This window comes from Erythrolamprus reginae, chromosome 4 (assembly GCF_031021105.1).
Source record: "Erythrolamprus reginae isolate rEryReg1 chromosome 4, rEryReg1.hap1, whole genome shotgun sequence".
Taxonomy (NCBI): domain Eukaryota; kingdom Metazoa; phylum Chordata; class Lepidosauria; order Squamata; family Dipsadidae; genus Erythrolamprus; species Erythrolamprus reginae.
The window spans coordinates 114,373,644-114,389,895 of NC_091953.1; the positions used below are offsets into that span (position 1 = coordinate 114,373,644).

Here is a 16,252-nt window from a genome sequence, read left to right on the forward strand (position 1 = left end):
TAATTCCCCAGCTAGCAAATGCTGGCTGGGGTATTCTGGGAGTTGAAGTCTAGATATCTTCAAGTTGCCAAGGTTGGGAAACAGTGCTCTAGTCACTTTAAAAGTAAATGGCTGTTTGTATCCAAATGGAACAGAAGAGAGAGAGATTGTGGTTCTAAATTGAGTTCCCCTTCTGAAAATGTTGCATCTTGTTACTGCCAAGCTGTTCTTTTCTGTTCCTTTTCCCCCAAACTTCACAACAAGTCACAACAAAGGCAGATGTTGAGACTTGTCCCCCATACAAATCATACACACAGGCAGAGAATCCAAAGGTTCAATACTCAGATCTGTGCATATTTATCTCCTCTTTCTTTCTCTGCCTCCCTCTCTGTCTCTCTCATATCTTCTTTTGGATCTATACTGTAGAGTTTCTTCCTGAGACAAATGACAGTAAATTATTTCAGTTGAACATGTGTATTCTTCAAAATGAGTCTACTGAAGATTAACTACAACCTGGGGGCCTTTCCAAGTTCTTTCTGCACAACATAGGTCCCAGGCTCAATCCATTCTCACCTAAGTTAAGGATGCTGGATTGAGCTGGCTGCCAAAGGAGAGGGGTGGGGAAAGGGGAAGAGAAGATAAGCAGAGGGTGAAAATTCCATTACAGGGCTACAGAAGTGTTGGTTAGGTCCCACAGAGTCGGCCTTCTCCACATCCTGTCAACTAGACAAGGTCGCTTGGCAGGACCTAGGGGAAGAGCCTTCTCTATGGGAGCTCCGGTCCTCTGGAGTCAGCTTCCCCCAGAGTTTCATATTGTCCCCACCCTCCTCGCCTTCCACAAGAGTCTGAAGACTCAACTCTGTCACCAGGCTTGGGGAGATTAGATCCTAGCCCCTTGGCCAATGAATGTCACATATGGTTGCTGTTTGAGTGGGTATGACTGGTTTTCAATCAAACTGGGGATTTTAGTTTAGTATATTTAGTTTTAAATTAATTGGATTTAGGTTACTATATTGTATTGCTTTCTTTTTATATGTTGTAAGCTGCCCCGAGTCCTCGGAGAGGAGTGGCATATAAATCCATTAATTACATAAATAAGTAAACAAGTAAATAAATAGATGGATGGAAGGATGGATGGGAGGAAAGGGATGGATTTTAAAAAGCAGACAGGTACAGGAGGATCTCTCTTAGAAGAATCAGAGTCAGCCTCTCAAGCCCATCAAAAATAAAAACATTTTATTTTTTTCCAATAAAGGTGGAAAAGGCCAAATAAATTGCCTGTTAAGTATAAATTCTATTTCATGAACTGAACTGAGTTTAATTAAAGATAAGTTAAAATCAAACCAAAGAGCATTTCCTTTGCTCAATCACTTCTTTGCCCTGGCCCTCTACCATATCCATAAAGTCTGTAGCAAGACATGTGCGACTCCAATTTCTTCATCACTCAGGTCTGGCTTTAGCCATCTGGGGGATGAAAAGTATTCCACTGTGGAATGGGACAACTTGCCGCGGCTGACTCACCACGGCCACCTCACTGTAGGACAACTTGCTGTAGGACTACTTGCAGCGGGACAATTTAACACTTCTATTTCATTATTTAAAAATAAGTAAACAAATATTTTAACTTCGGAGTCTTCGGAGAGGGGTGGCATACAAATCTAATAAGTAAGTAAGTAAGTAAGTAAGTAAGTAAGTAAGTAAGTAAGTAAGTAAGTAAGTAAGTAAGTAAATAAATAAATAAATAAATAAATAAACAATTGTTATTATTGTTGTTGCTGCTGCTGCTGCTGCTGTTGTTATTATTATTACTATTAACTTTTGCAATTCAAATTTCATTTTGTTCCTTCTTTTGCATCCTTTCTTTAATGATTCTATTCCACTATTTCTTTAATATTACTTAAACTCTTGTTGAGTTGTCCCGCAGTAAATTGGCTGTGGCAAGTTGGCTGTGATGAATTGGCCGTGGTGAATTGTCATAAACCAGTGATGGTGAGGCTTTTTTTGGATTGGGTGCTAAAAGGGTGCGTGTGCCCATGCCCATAATGCAATGCTCTCCCCTGCATATGTTCACAATCCCTGTGCTGCCTCCGTACATGCACACAACCCCCCCCCCCCCCCACTGCTTTCCCTGAAGCGTGGGGAGAGCGAAAATGGCTGAAAAGAAGCCCCAAGACCAGCTGGCCAGCACGCATCTATGCGCTAGAGCTGATATAGAGTAATGCCGCGCATGCACCTGTGGTACACGTTCCATAGGTTTGCCATCACTGTCAAACCCCTCCACTTCCATTTCCTGACAATGGAAAATATTGGATTATTGCTTCGGGCAAATGGAATCATGTTCCAGAACAATGGGGGGGGAAATGAAAAAGCAAGAAATCTTTTTGGCAGAGGAAAAGAAAACATTTTATTAACATCTTTGAAGTTAACAAAACACAAGAGCAAGTTATTGTCACGTGAAACACTCCATAAGCGGAAAATTGTAAACCAGTGATGGCGAACCTATGACACAGGTGCGATAGGTGGCACACAGAGCCATATCTGCTGGCACGTGAGGTGATGCCCTAGCTCAGCTCCAACGTGCATGTGTGTGCAGGCCAGTTGATTTTGGGCTCACACAGAAGCTCTGGGAGGATGTTTTTGCCTTCCAGAGAGCCTACGGTGGGCTGGGGGAGGGCGTTTTTACCCTCCCCTTGCTCCAGGGAATCCTTTGGAGCCTGGGGAGGGCAAAACACGAGCTTGCTGGGCCCACCAGAAATTGGGAAACAGGCCATTTCTGGCCTCCGGAGGGCCTCCGGGGGGTGGGAGAAGCTGTTTTTGCCCTCCCCAGGCACTAAATTATGGGCATGGGCACACGCGCATGCACACGATAGCACACATGCATGCTCTTTAGGAACCCAAGGAACAAAAGTTCTCACCGTCCTAAACATTTCAGGACTGAAAACATTTTAACTAAACAGTTTGTCACTTAAAACATTTAGAGTGGCAAAGAAAGAAAGAAACCATGCCATTCAATTAAGTCGATTGCCTCCCTCTCCTGTTGGGAGAGGAATCCATGGGACAAGGGGGCAAGCGATCAAAATGAGTCCTTACCAAGGATCTCAGATATGCAGATGTTGATGTTTGAAGGTATTAGAGGTATCCTCACAGGTTGTAAGCTGTCCCAAGTAAAGCTGCCTTTTGCAATTGATGGATGTAAGTCAGTCAATTGCACTATCAGCGCTGACAGTGTTCAAGTGGTATTTTTTCCCCAATTATGATTTTATGTATAACATAAATACATAAATTATATAACATTGTATGTAATAAATGTCTGCATGATTAATAATAATGATAGTTGTTCATTTTTACACTAGGGGAGATGCGGTTTTAATAAAGCTAGCCCTCAAGGAAAGACTTTGCTGGCCTCTAGTGGAGGAAAAACAAAATAGACTGAAGTTGTTCCCCCAACTTCTGTAATTGTAGGAATAATTCTCAAGGGGAGCCCCTGTTCTCCAGGTACATAAGAACATAAGAAGAGCCATGCTGAACCAGGTCAAAGCCCATCGAGTCCAGCATTCTGTGTCACACAGTGGCCCACCAATTGTACAAGGGGATCTTGAGAAGAAAGAGAAGGCAAAACCCTCCCTTTCCCTTGACCCCCAACAAATGGTACCCAAGGGAATCCTGCCTGCCTCAACCAACATAGAGGCAGCACTTTCTAAGTATACTCTGGTGCAGAAAAGGACTCAGGTTTAGGCCATCTCAAGGTCAAAAGTAAATTACAGATGCAGGTCAGTAGCACTATTTACATGGTCCTGATTTTTCGCCAACTCTAGTACAAATCAAATTCCAAACCAAATCATCAACCTAGAACAGTGCTGTCAAACTCCCTGCGCGCGGGCTGGATGCATCTTGCGCTAGCCACGCCCACACCCGGTTTAGCAAAAGGGGGGGAAAGTCCTGATACGTCAAGTGATGCCACCGTGACGTGAGTTTGACACCCCTGACCTAGAGCATGCATACAGGGATCACAAAGCTCAATATTCTTTTATCAGACATGCTACTTCGATTATGCTTTGAGAAACCACTTTACTTACCACGCCTTCAAAATCTTCTACAGCTTCATCCAACTTTCCCTGCTTAAGCAGCAGATGGCCTCTTTGTAGTCGTGCCTTAAAAAAAGAAAAGATAATGGAAAAACAATTGATTAGAATGTCTGGTTAATACTGGGGTATTCCAAACTATAACTCATAAAAGTGGCCTATAAATGGTCCAGATCTCCCTATCTTCAGTAGCTCATGATAGAAGACAAATAACACAGGTCGGTTTAGCATAGTATTTAGAAATTAATACTGTAAATGGAACTGCTTGGAATAAGCCAAAAAGTACATTCTGTGGGAATTACTTTTAAGTAAAATCCTGGAGACATTATCTTATCTTTCCCTGATTCATAATGTCCATGGGTTCTACACTTTCTAGTTATATATTTTAGCAATAATATTTAAAAATATTTATTAGACTCATTTTCAGCCCATCTTGTGTAGAGGTAGCTCTGGGTGGCTTACCAACATTAAATATTTAACATATAACACCATTCTATCAAAATCAAAAGGGAATAATTGGAAATGCAGGCACAATTTTATCATTTTCTTTTAAACTGAAAGGATTTTCAAGCGAATGCATCATGTACACAGTTACTCCCTCAAATTATATAGTCTTATTGAAAGAACAAATGTCAAAATTACTGTTGAGAGAAAAAAACATATTTCTGATTAGACACCTAAGGCTTCAAAAAAGTAAACATGGCAGCTGCATGATCAAAGTTTGGCTTCATCTTTACTTGCATTATAGTCACCATCATGATTTTTTAAAAACATGCATCCAAAAATGCCTGTGCTTGTGATAAATCTACAATGCTCAAAAAAATAAAGGGAACACTTAGACAAAACAATATACCTCCAAGTAAATCAAACTTCTGTGAAATCAAACTGTTCACTTAGGAAGCAACACTAATTGACAATCAATTTCACATGCTGTTGTGCACATTCAACTTTGTACAGAACAAAGTATTCAATGAAAATATTTCATTCATTCAGATCTAGGATGTGTTCTTTGAGTGTTCCCTTTATTTTTTTGAGCAGTATATTTTGGTTTCAGTACAAGACAATGTTAAATTATTGTATGCTACTCTAGATCACAATCTGAATCTTAGATAAGATCCAAATCTAAAAATATAACTCTCAGCAACAAAATTACTAAATACTGATATAAAATGCAATATCGCCAGAACTTTCCAATTTTTAAAAGTGTTACATTATTCACAATATAGAGAAGCATTATGTTTCTAAAAATATATACTTTTCAAAACACTAGAAATATTATAATTATTGTTGATATAATGGCATCAGTATATCACATTATGATGAGGAAAGGCTACTTAAGAATCTAAAATGGATTTAAGAATTTCTCTGCGCATATTTTCAGCAATTTGTAGCTATGCCAAAAACTTCATCCCCCAATCTTCAAGGGTATTAATGCTCCTCAAAGTAATCAGAACAAATTCACATGCTGAATTGAAAACCCTGTCTCCCCAGCTAGAATTTCAGCCTATATTTAATCTCCCCAAGTTATATGATAATTGAGGTTTCCTGTAAGATTACACCACTTACTAAAAAAGTAAAGAGACAGTCTCCCCCTTTAAAAGGCAACAGAAAAATGAAGAGCAAAAGTCATTTCCAGCCACCCTGAAGGAATCTTTAGAAAGTACTGCTTACCGATGTGAAATCCTTCTTTAATTCGACTACCCTGCTTAAATCATGAATGGCAGCTTTTGATTTGCCCATAGCGAGATATACTGTGGCTCTTCGGTAATAAGCAAGGTAGTTATCGGCATCTCCTTCTGCAAGGAAAAAAAAAGTACCAATCAGAACATAGCCTTAAGTCAGCCAAAGCTTTGGAGAGAAGGGAGAAGCAAGCAACAAGGAGAAATACAATTAGTGTGTGAGAGTGTGTGTTTGACATTGCATATAACTCAAGGAAGGAATATTTCCAGCAATGTAGGCACTGTAATGAAATTTTAACAGCAGTATTCATAGAACATCTATCTAATCCCAGTCTGCTTTTAAAGGCTTTACAGAAGTGGGTATTTAGGGAAGTTGAGCCCCAACAGTGCTACAGCTTCTAATCTCTAACTACAGACTCAGACTAGACTACAGACTGTGCGAAAAATTATTTTACAATTTGGTTTTTAGATTCTGCATCTTTCTCTTGTGGAAGACCAAATAATGATCAGTAATGGAACGTCCTTTTTGCCATCCCTGCTAATAGAACTTAATTCCTTTGAGAAGTTAGAATATTTTGGACCGGTGAACCACGCATAAAAACATCCATTCAAGAATTAGAATTCTCACCAAGAATAAATTTCTCAATCTCTAATTTTAATCTAATGCATATTATCATGAGAAAATATTATTTTACTGAAAGAGTAGAAGATGCTTGGAACAAACTTCCAGCAGACGTGGTTGGTAAATCCACAGTGACTGAATTTAAACATTAAATTCAGGGATAAATATATATCCATCCTAAGATAAAATACAGGAAATAGTATAAGAGCAGACTAGATGAACCATGAGGTCTTTTTCTGCCGTCAATCTTCTATTTCTATGTTTCTCTTTGTTGTGAGTGGTTCACGACTGCGTCAGTTAGTGACAGATTCTGAGGAGGATGAACCGGGTCTGTCTTGGTACCCTGGGCCAGTGTTCTTGAGTGAGGGAGATTTGGAACCTGAGGAACCTCCAGAAACTGCAGAAACTCCGAGGATGGTAATGTCTGAGTCAGAGGAGGAGGGAGACTTTGGGGATCAGGAGACATTGGGGATTAGATGCCCGGGTCAGGTGGTTAAGAAGCAGACAGGAATATCTTTATGGGAAAAGGTTCAGAAAGTGAGTCTATGAAAGAAAGTAGTCAGTTATAGCTCTAGGAAACAGTTGTCCACACCCAGTCTGTATGTAAGGGAGGGTTTCTGGGTAAAGAGGCATGGAGTTTCAACATTTGTCATGGTGGAGGACTCAGATCTGGAGTTCCAAAACTGCCGTGCTGAGAAACTGACATGGCTCCTTTTTAAGAGTCATGCAGATATGCTGATGAATGAGAAAGAAAAAGAACCTGGAGATCTGTAAGGGTATGTGTGTGATTTACAGACCTTATCTCAAGGAAGAATGTGCTAATTAGCTCTGCCTCTTGGCTGCCAGCCGTTTGTAATCTCTTGGCCAATTTGAGCAGGGCCTCTGCCAACGTGAACTGAAAAGTCTGCTCCTGTCTGTACACAGCATCTTTAACTATATAAAAGTGCTTGAATTGAATACGTTGCTCGTGGGGGCTTCTTTGTTCCGATCCGGTAGGCCCAAAGCAGAACATTATCTAGGCCAGAGGAAGCAAAAACCATATACAGTGGTACCTCTACTTACGAACTTAATTCGTTCTGTGATCAGGTTCTTAAGTAGAAAAGTTTGTAAGAAGAAGCAATTTTCCCCATAGGAATCAATGTAAAAGCAAATAATGTGTGCGATTGGGGAAACCACAGGGAGGGTGGAGGCCCTGTTTCCTCCCAGGAGATTCCTAGAGAGGCCCCGTGGAGGCTTCTTCCCACCTTTTCCGGCCCTGTTTCCTCCCAGGAGATTCCTAGAAAGGCCCCACAGAGGCTTCTTCCCGCCTTTTCCGGCCCTGTTTCCTCCCACGAGATTCCTAGGGAGGCCCCATGGAGGCTTCTCCCTGCTTTTTCTGTTTACAGTTTCGGAGGCTTGGGTTTGTAAGTAAAAAATGTTTCTTGAGAAGAGGCAAAAAAAATCTTGAACACCTGGTTCTTATCTAGAAAGGTTCATAAGTAGAAGCGTTCTTAAGTAGAGGTACCACTATATTTAGGAGGGAGGTTCAGCGGTCTTCAGGTACATACCTATGGCAGCATGGAAATGCGACAAAGCATCTGCTAGCTGCCCTGCTGCCAGCAGCTTTTTCCCCAATTCGAGCTGCTTTTCTACTTCTGCATTTATGCCACATTGGACTCCTGAAGGAAGAGAGGAAAAAAAACACAAAACGCCACAGATCAGTTTTTCTTTTCTTTTCTGCGTTTCTCAAAAAAGTGGAAATTGAAAATAACCAATACCTCGAATATCACCCATAGATGAAATCAGGCCTGTGGGGCTAGAAAAGGTGACAAGTCCAATGTTCCCAAATTTTATTTTATTTATTAATTTAATTAGATTTATAGGTCGCCCTTCTCCTCGCGGACTCAGGGTAGCTCACAAGGGTAAAAATAGATATAATAAACAATGAGTACAATTAAAATATTAGAAAATGCATAAAGTCCTTTGGGCTTGGGCGGCATAGAAGTTGAAATAAATAAACAAATAAACAAACAAACAAACCAATCCAGCCAGCCAGCCAGCCTACAATAAAAACAATTATTGTTCCTCTTTCATACTAATGGCTGGAGTGAAGCTGTCGCTCACAGTCACCAGGCGTGCGGGCATAGATGTGTTTTTAATGCCTATCAAAATGTAAGGACAGTGGGAGCGGTGCGGATCTCCGGGGGGGGAGTTGGTTCCAGAAAGTCAGGGCCACAACAGAGAAGCTCTCCTCCATGGACCCGTCAGTCGGCATTGTTTGGCCAACAGGGCCCGGAGAAGGCCGACTTTATGCAACCTAACTGGTCACTGGGATATGTGATGCAGAAGATGTTCCCGTAAATAATCTGGTGCAATGCCATGTGGGGCTTTAAATGTGCCCTTCCTCTGAGTTCATACCATTTCTACCTCTGCCTGAGGTTCCTCTCTGCCCTCCTAGCATCCTCATCATTTTGGTCCCTCCTCTCACACTAACAAGTCATACGATCAATAAATAGAACCAACCAACATACAAGCAAGTCACAATAAGGCATCTTGTCCCACAGTGACCCATCCTGGCACTTTGTTAGCTCAGGGATACAAGGAGCCCTTCTAGGGAAAAAACAGCCAGGGCCACTTGCCATCCTGAGACTAGGCCACCATGCTTAAAAGTGGCAAAGGCATGTTAAGCAGGGCGGACAAAAAACAAGAAAAGCTCCCTGAGGGAAAAGAACCTAGTTGTTAAGGGAAGGGATGAGTTCTTCTTACTTTTTCTTACTGGCGTGCACTGCAATGTGCACGATTTTATTTCTGCGCATGCGCAGAGAGATTATTTTACTTCCTTGCATGCTCAGAGTGCCAAAAATTAGGGAAAAAAGATGGCGGCGTGCACAGACCAGCAAAGACAGCACTGGAGCTGTCGTGCAAAAATTGCATCATTGGGGGGGCCACCACCGGTAGGTACCCACCTCTGGTTAAGGGAACAAAAGGACAAAAGTTGGGCCTAATCCCACGGCAAGCCTCTCCTCACCAACTCCGGGGGATAAAAAGAGGTCCTGAAGCCAATCCAGTCTTTTAAAATTGTTTTTGGATTCCATATTTGGCAGCTTCTGTCCTTCTGGCTAGTGCCTGGCTGCCTAGTAGTAGACGCTCAGTAACTCTGTGTGGGTGTGTAAGAGAAAATTTATCAGGAAAAGATGGCTGTTATTTTAAATTCACTGGGGTCTCTATGTTCTTTAAAGAACCGTTTGTGCCTCACTGTTCAGTGATTTGGGACTGAGTGTGGCAACATTCCAAGCATGTGAGTGTGTGAGGCAGGGACTATAAAATGAACCTGAAAGCACCCTTGTGTTACACCACCCATCCTCAGGGTCAAAGATCACAAACCCCAAAGGGTTAGAAAAACACCCTCTTCTTAGGCCCAGGAAACTCCAGACTCTAGCAAGTAACACCAGAGTAACTCCAGAGTCCAGCAAGAAGGGTCAACTGCCAGTGGGCCTCAAAGCTGACAGAAAAAACCCTAAAAAGCACACTATCACCCCCAAGCTCACTATTTGGACAGGGAGTCTCTGCTCACAGCCACTCCTGCCCTTGTCACCTCGAGGTTCGACTACTGCAACACTCTCTACATGGGGCTACCTCTGAAGAGTGTTTGGAAACTTCAGATTGTGCAGAACGCGGCCACGTAAGCAGTCATGGTTCTTTCCAGATATACCCATGTTTTGTCAACACTCCGCGGCCTGCATTGGTTGCCGATTAGTTTCCGGACACAATTCAAAGTGTTGGTGATGACCTATAAAGCCCTACATGGCATCAGACACAGACTACTTACGGGACTGCCTTCTGCCAAAGAAATCCCAGCGGCCAATCAGGTCAACAGAGTTGGCCTTCTCAGATAATGTCATCTGGCGGGGCCTAGGGGAAGAGCCTTCTCGGTGACGGCCCCGGCCCTCTGGAACCAGCTCTCTCCGGATATTCGGACTGCCCCCACCTTCCCTGCCTTTCGCAAGAGCCTTAACACCTATCTATATCGACAGGCATGGAGCAACTAGCATATGTCCCCCCCCTTCTGACCATTAAAAGTTATTTGCGTGTATGATTGTAATATTGAGTGTTGATTGTGTATTACTGCTTGTTTTTAAGATAATGGGTTTTAGCCATAGTTTTAATGATTAGATTTGTATTTATACTGTGTTATTGTTGTTGTGAGCCGCCCCAAGTCTCCGGAGAGGGGCGGCATACAAGTCTAATAAATTATTATTATTATTATTATTATTATTATTATTATTATTATCATCATTATCATTATTACTAATATGACCTGAACATGTCCCACAATCTCCATCCTCCCTCCAGAGTAACTTTAGTAAGTCCAGAGATAGCTCACAAAGACCAAACTAGCCCACATCTCAGTAGCCCAAAGTTCAAGGGTGGTGCAGAAATTAAAAGGCCTTTTGTGGTCACTTCCCAGACTTCCAAGCCACAGTAGCTTCAGCAGCATCTCCATCTCCCACCCACACCCCACAGGATTCCCAATACACTGCCAAGGAGCCTCCATGACATCTACATGTGCCAACAGAGCCTCCGTGTTAGCAGCAGCTTCCTTGTTGCCTATGTGGTATTCAGGCTCAAACATAGGGTTCCTAGGCAACTCCAGTGCTTCTAGAGGGCTGATGAATACCATCCTCTTCAACCTATTCACTTCATCAATTAATACTTTAATGTGCATAAAAATAAAGCCTATCAATAAAGGTTGCATTACTGTCACAATAATGATCTATTATATTGTTGCTGCTTAATTATAATCAATCAATCAAATGGAAGGGATGATTTGCATATATCAATAAAGAAGACTTGTGATCTTATTCCTATTTATCTGTTTGTTTGATTGATTGATTTCTAGGCCGCCCTTCTGAGACCCAGGGCGGCTTACAGCATAAATTACATATTTAACATAGAGATCAGAATTAATCTAAAACAACTGAATCTAATTAAAAAAAATAAAAACACTTTACTCAACTACCACATCTCAAACATCAATCTATCATACCAATCTTTTTATTAATTAATCAATAGCAGGGGCTGGAGTGAGATGACCAGTTCAACAGCCCCAAGCCTGTCGGGAAAAATGTGTTTTCAAGCACACCAACACATCATACTTTGGTATAGTAAAACCCAGTGGTCGGCTTCAAAAATTTTAGCAAGGGGTTCTCTACCCAGTTACTGGGTGGGCGTGACCTAGTCAGTTTCTTGCACCACAGTAAATGGGGGCTTCCTGGTGCAATTCTGCCCCGAGTCTCCAGAGAAGGGCAACATACAAGTATTATTATTATTATTATTATTATTATTATTATTATTATTATTATTATTATCATTATTATTATATTTTCATGACATAGGTCCAGGCTACCCCAGGCTACATGGGTCCATTATCTCATCTAGTGGGATTGGTCAGCACCACCTGTTCCACCATGTTTGCGATCTCTATCGACCTGGGCATTTTGGCGGGCAGGGTCAAGGAAAAGAACTTTCTCTGCCATTACACCTGGCCTTTGGAACATCTTACCCTCCCTCCAGAATGAGGTCAGTTCCTATCCTCCTTGCCTTCTATAAGGACAAAAAGATTAAAGTAAACTGGCTCTTCCAGTTGACTTGAGGCTCCAACAGGGGGGTTTCACATTGGTGGTAGTTCATAGATTAATAACAGATACTACACACACACACACACACCTTTCATTTTTTAAACTGGTAATGTATTTCAATTATTAGACTTTATATTTCTATCTTTTGATATTGTAAAACACTCAAGAGTTAGTGTGTGGTAAAATGGATGGCTAACAAATTTTACAAAGAGGGAGTCAACCTATTCTGCAAAACAACTGAGGGTAGAACAAGAAGCAATGGGTGGAAACTAAATAAGGAGAGAGGTAACTTAGAACTAAGGAAAAATTTCCTGACAGAACAATTAGCCAGCGGAACAGCTTGCCTCCAGAAGTTGTGAATACTCCAACACTAGAAGTTTTTAAGAAGATGTTGGATAATCATTTGTCTAACGTAATGAAGGGTTTCCTACCTCAGCAGGGGGTTGGACTAGAAGACTTCCAAGGTCCCTTCCAACTCTTGTTGTTGTTGTTATTATTATATAAATAAATGACTCCATCCTGCAGTGATGCTGTCCGTCCCATATTTTTCTAGCTCACTAAGAAATAGATTACGATCTATTTTGTCAAATGCTTTATATTGAAGTCCATGTGTCCACAGCATTTTGCTGGTCCACTAAACGGTTGATTTCATTATTTTGGAAACTTGGGCAGAATTCAGCAAAACAGACAACGGGCAATTTACCAGTTCACGGACTCAATCCCTAAACACGATTCATACGAAGCAAAGAGCCATTGATTTAATGAGCACAGCTTGCATACAGGCTACAACTTTTTAATTATAAAATGGTCCCAGGCAGTGAAGGGGCTGCTCTTCTTCGGTGTTACCAGTGAGCTCTCCAAGACTGGCACGAGCGCGTGTCGGCACAAGATTCAGCTTCTGCGCATGCGCCACAAGCAAAATCTCACACGAGGACACTCACACACACAAGATTTCACCTCTTTTCAGAGATTTCTTTGTGTTCGTGCATGCGCAGAAGCAAAAACTGCCGAAAATAGGCAAGATCTCACATGTGCAAGCATCTTCACACAAGATTTCGCTTACAGAACATGTGCAGAAGCCGAATCTTGCATGGGGGCACACATGCATCCATCGGGGACACACAGCTGTGTGAGCATCCCGGTTTTTACTACCATGCTGCCATATACCAGGTGCAGCCCACTAGTCCCAGAACTATGTCTGCAAATGCCAACCTTTAAAGAATCACCTACAGTTCCATGAGAACAGAGAATACTATTAGAATAGTTTGAGCTTTGACTATTCTGTACTCATAGTCATATCATAGTCATACTGAGTTTGTTTACTAGTATTTTTGAGTTTCTCTTTTACCAGTATCATGTATATGAATATTATTATACCTCTGTATACCACCAATACCTACAAACAAACAAATAAAATAAATAATATTTCATCGTAGCCCCTTCTGCAAGGAAGGCTGTAACTTCCTCTCCCACCTTTGCAATGATCCCAAGTGAGGCCATGTTTTTAGCTCTATAGGAAGAAGGTTAATACAGTATAGCAGTTTAACCCAGGGGTAGGCAAAGTAGGCTCTTCTATGACTTGTGGACTTCAACTCCCAGAATTCCTGAGCCAATTATGCTAGCTCAGGAATTCTGGGAGTTGAAGTCCACATCATAGAAGAGCCAACTTTGCTTACCCCTGCTTTAACCCGTGTCTATGGATTCCCTTCCTGCCTCCGCCCCGCCGCAAGTCCCTTCTTCTCGCCCAAGTCCCTAAACTTCCCAGGTAAAAACTGCCAACCCCAGCGGCCAAAGTTTCTCTCACCCTCGTAGTGGAGATCCCAGAGGACCAACAGCAACGGCAACGTCGAGCCAAGCTTGTGAACGCAAATCCGGGGAGAAACCATGACGGCCCGCAGGCTCCCAAGCGCCCAACCGCCGAACTCGCTTGGAAAGTTTACCTCAGAGAACTCCGAAACTCTTTCGACATGCTCAAAGCAAGAATCCCCCCGGTGGGTCGTGGGAGCCTCCGATTGGCCGGCGCGTCCGCGGTCCCGCCTCTCGCTAGGGGAACGTGGAGAGCAGGAGAGGCTACTGTCACAAGGCTCCGCCTTTCTATCGCTCGCGCAGACGCGCGCTAAGGGCAAGTGAAGCTTGAGCTGACGAAACAAGTGCCCTCACTTCGATTCCCGCTAGTTTGCGGCTCTGAAAGGCGAGCGGAGGAATGACGCTTGCGTCTGAGAAAACCTTCGCGGGGTTATTAGTGGTTGTTTTTTAAGTTGCCCAGAACGAGAGAATCTTCGAATTTCATGGGATTTTTCTTGTGACCTGTACGCAAAAGAAACGATGAAAACGATATTAAAGCCTCACAGCAGGTTGTTATCCTAGGAAACAACTGTTAATTACTCAAATCGGATGGAAAGTTATAAGATAATGTAACAAAGTTAGTCACAATTCAGTCTCAGTCCTGGACTGCGTCAATAGAGATCTTGTTAAATATTACTATTAGGATGACGTTAAATATATACTACTTTGGTAAGGCAACACTTAGAATAACAGTACAGAATCATCTGAAATGGTATAGGTCAGGGATGTGTAAAGTTGGCTCTATGATTTGTGGACTTCAACTCCCAGAATTCCTCAGCTAGCAAGATTGGCTCAGGAATTCTGGGAGTTGAAGTCCACAAATCATAGAAGAGCCAACCTTGCCTACCCCTGGTACAGGTTTTCCTATTTGAGCAGGGGGTTGGACTAGAAGACCTCTTAGGTCTCTTCCAGATTCTGCTCTGTTCTATTCTCTTCCTATTCCATTCTGTCATCTCAAGATGAGATGGGTGGCAATAAATAACAGGTCTACAAAAAAATATTTTTAAAAAAATCATCACAGGTGACCTTGTACTTTTCTGAATCATTTTTTGTTCTGATTTCAAAAATGTATATTGTTTTTCTGTAGCAGGTATAGTTTTCATGGAGCAGCATCATTATTACAAGGTATAAGTAATATACTGGCGACATTAGATAGAATAGAGTAGAATCATTTTATTGGCCAAGTGTAATTGGACCCACAAGGAATTTGTCTTGGTGCATATGCCCTCAGTGTACATAAAAGAAAATATAGATTTGTCAAGAATCATGTGATACAACACTTAATGATATTTAAAAAACAGTAACACAGGTGTACAAAAAAAAAATTTAATCATCGCAGTTGACCTTGTAATTTTCTGAATCATTTTTTGTTCTGGTTTCAAAAATGTATATAGTTTTTCTTTAGCGTGCATAGTTTCCACAGAGCAGCATCATTATTATAAGGCAGCGATGGCGAACCTATGGCATGGGTGCCACAGGTGGCACGCGGAGCCATATCTGCTAGCACATGAGCCATTGTCCTAGCTCAGCTCCAACGTACATTAAGAAAACAGTAATTACTACACACGTTGAAATGTCGAAATAATGTAATAACAAAAATGCTTCTATATTAGACACTTTTTGCAATGGAGCAAAACTAAGCATATTTTGGAACCAGCACATCGAACTCCATAAAACAGACATACAGGGTGCGTTCCAAAAGTAATGCAATTATTTAAAAAAGTTATTTATTGAACAGATTTGCAAAAAAATGTAAAATTCTTCAAAGTATTGTCCTTCGGCCTCTACACATTTTTTCCAGTGACTGCCATGACCGGCATGCGCCCTGGAAGGCATCTTCAGGGACCTCCCGCAAGGTCTTCGTCACGGCTGATTGGATCTCTTCTATGGACGAAAAACGTGCCTTGTCACAACGTGCTACGAGTTTGTGAGTTCCCCGTAGTCCTGACGTCGCCCCAGCAGACTTCTTTTTGTTCCCAGCTCTGAAGGGAACCCGTTTCTCGTCCATAGAAGAGATCCAATCAGCCGTGACAAAGATCTTGCGAGAGGTCCCTGAAAACGCCTTCCAGGGCGTGTGCCAATCATGGCAGTCACTGCAAAAAATGTGTAGAGGCCCAAGGACAGTACTTTGAAAAATTTTAAGTGATTGTGCAAATCTGTTCAATAAATTACTTTTAAAAAATTGCATTACTTTTGGAACACATCCTGTACTATTGTATTATTAGGCCATCAGCTACATTGTACTCGGGGACGGATTTTCATTGCCGCTGCTACCATTGCACTGCGTGTCCAGCTTCAGTCGTCTTGCGTGCGTGCACGTCCCCAGCGTGTTTTTGCTTCTGCACATGAAACAAAAACACAGTGAAATCTTGCAGGGGGAGCCGTGTGTGTGAGATTTGAACAACTTTTCTGCATGCGTGGAAGCAA

General features: G+C 42.0%; 1 protein-coding gene across 5 annotated transcripts in view; it reads right to left on the minus strand.

Moving 5' to 3' along the window:
* DNAJC3 (DnaJ heat shock protein family (Hsp40) member C3) overlaps positions 1–16,252 on the minus strand; it is a 79,793-nt gene that overhangs the window by 11,707 nt on the left and 51,834 nt on the right. For 3 of the 5 annotated variants that reach the window (XM_070751289.1, XM_070751287.1, XM_070751286.1), the window contains 3 exons: positions 7,910–8,020; positions 5,733–5,857; positions 4,056–4,130 (listed from right to left, as the gene is read on the minus strand). In XM_070751289.1, coding sequence (XP_070607390.1) covers positions 4,056–4,130; positions 5,733–5,857; positions 7,910–8,020 — 311 coding nt within the window. Of the gene's footprint in view, positions 1–4,055; positions 4,131–5,732; positions 5,858–7,909; positions 8,021–13,784; positions 14,288–16,252 lie in introns of those variants that run through there. The other 2 variants (XM_070751288.1, XM_070751290.1) reach the window with 2 other exon arrangements.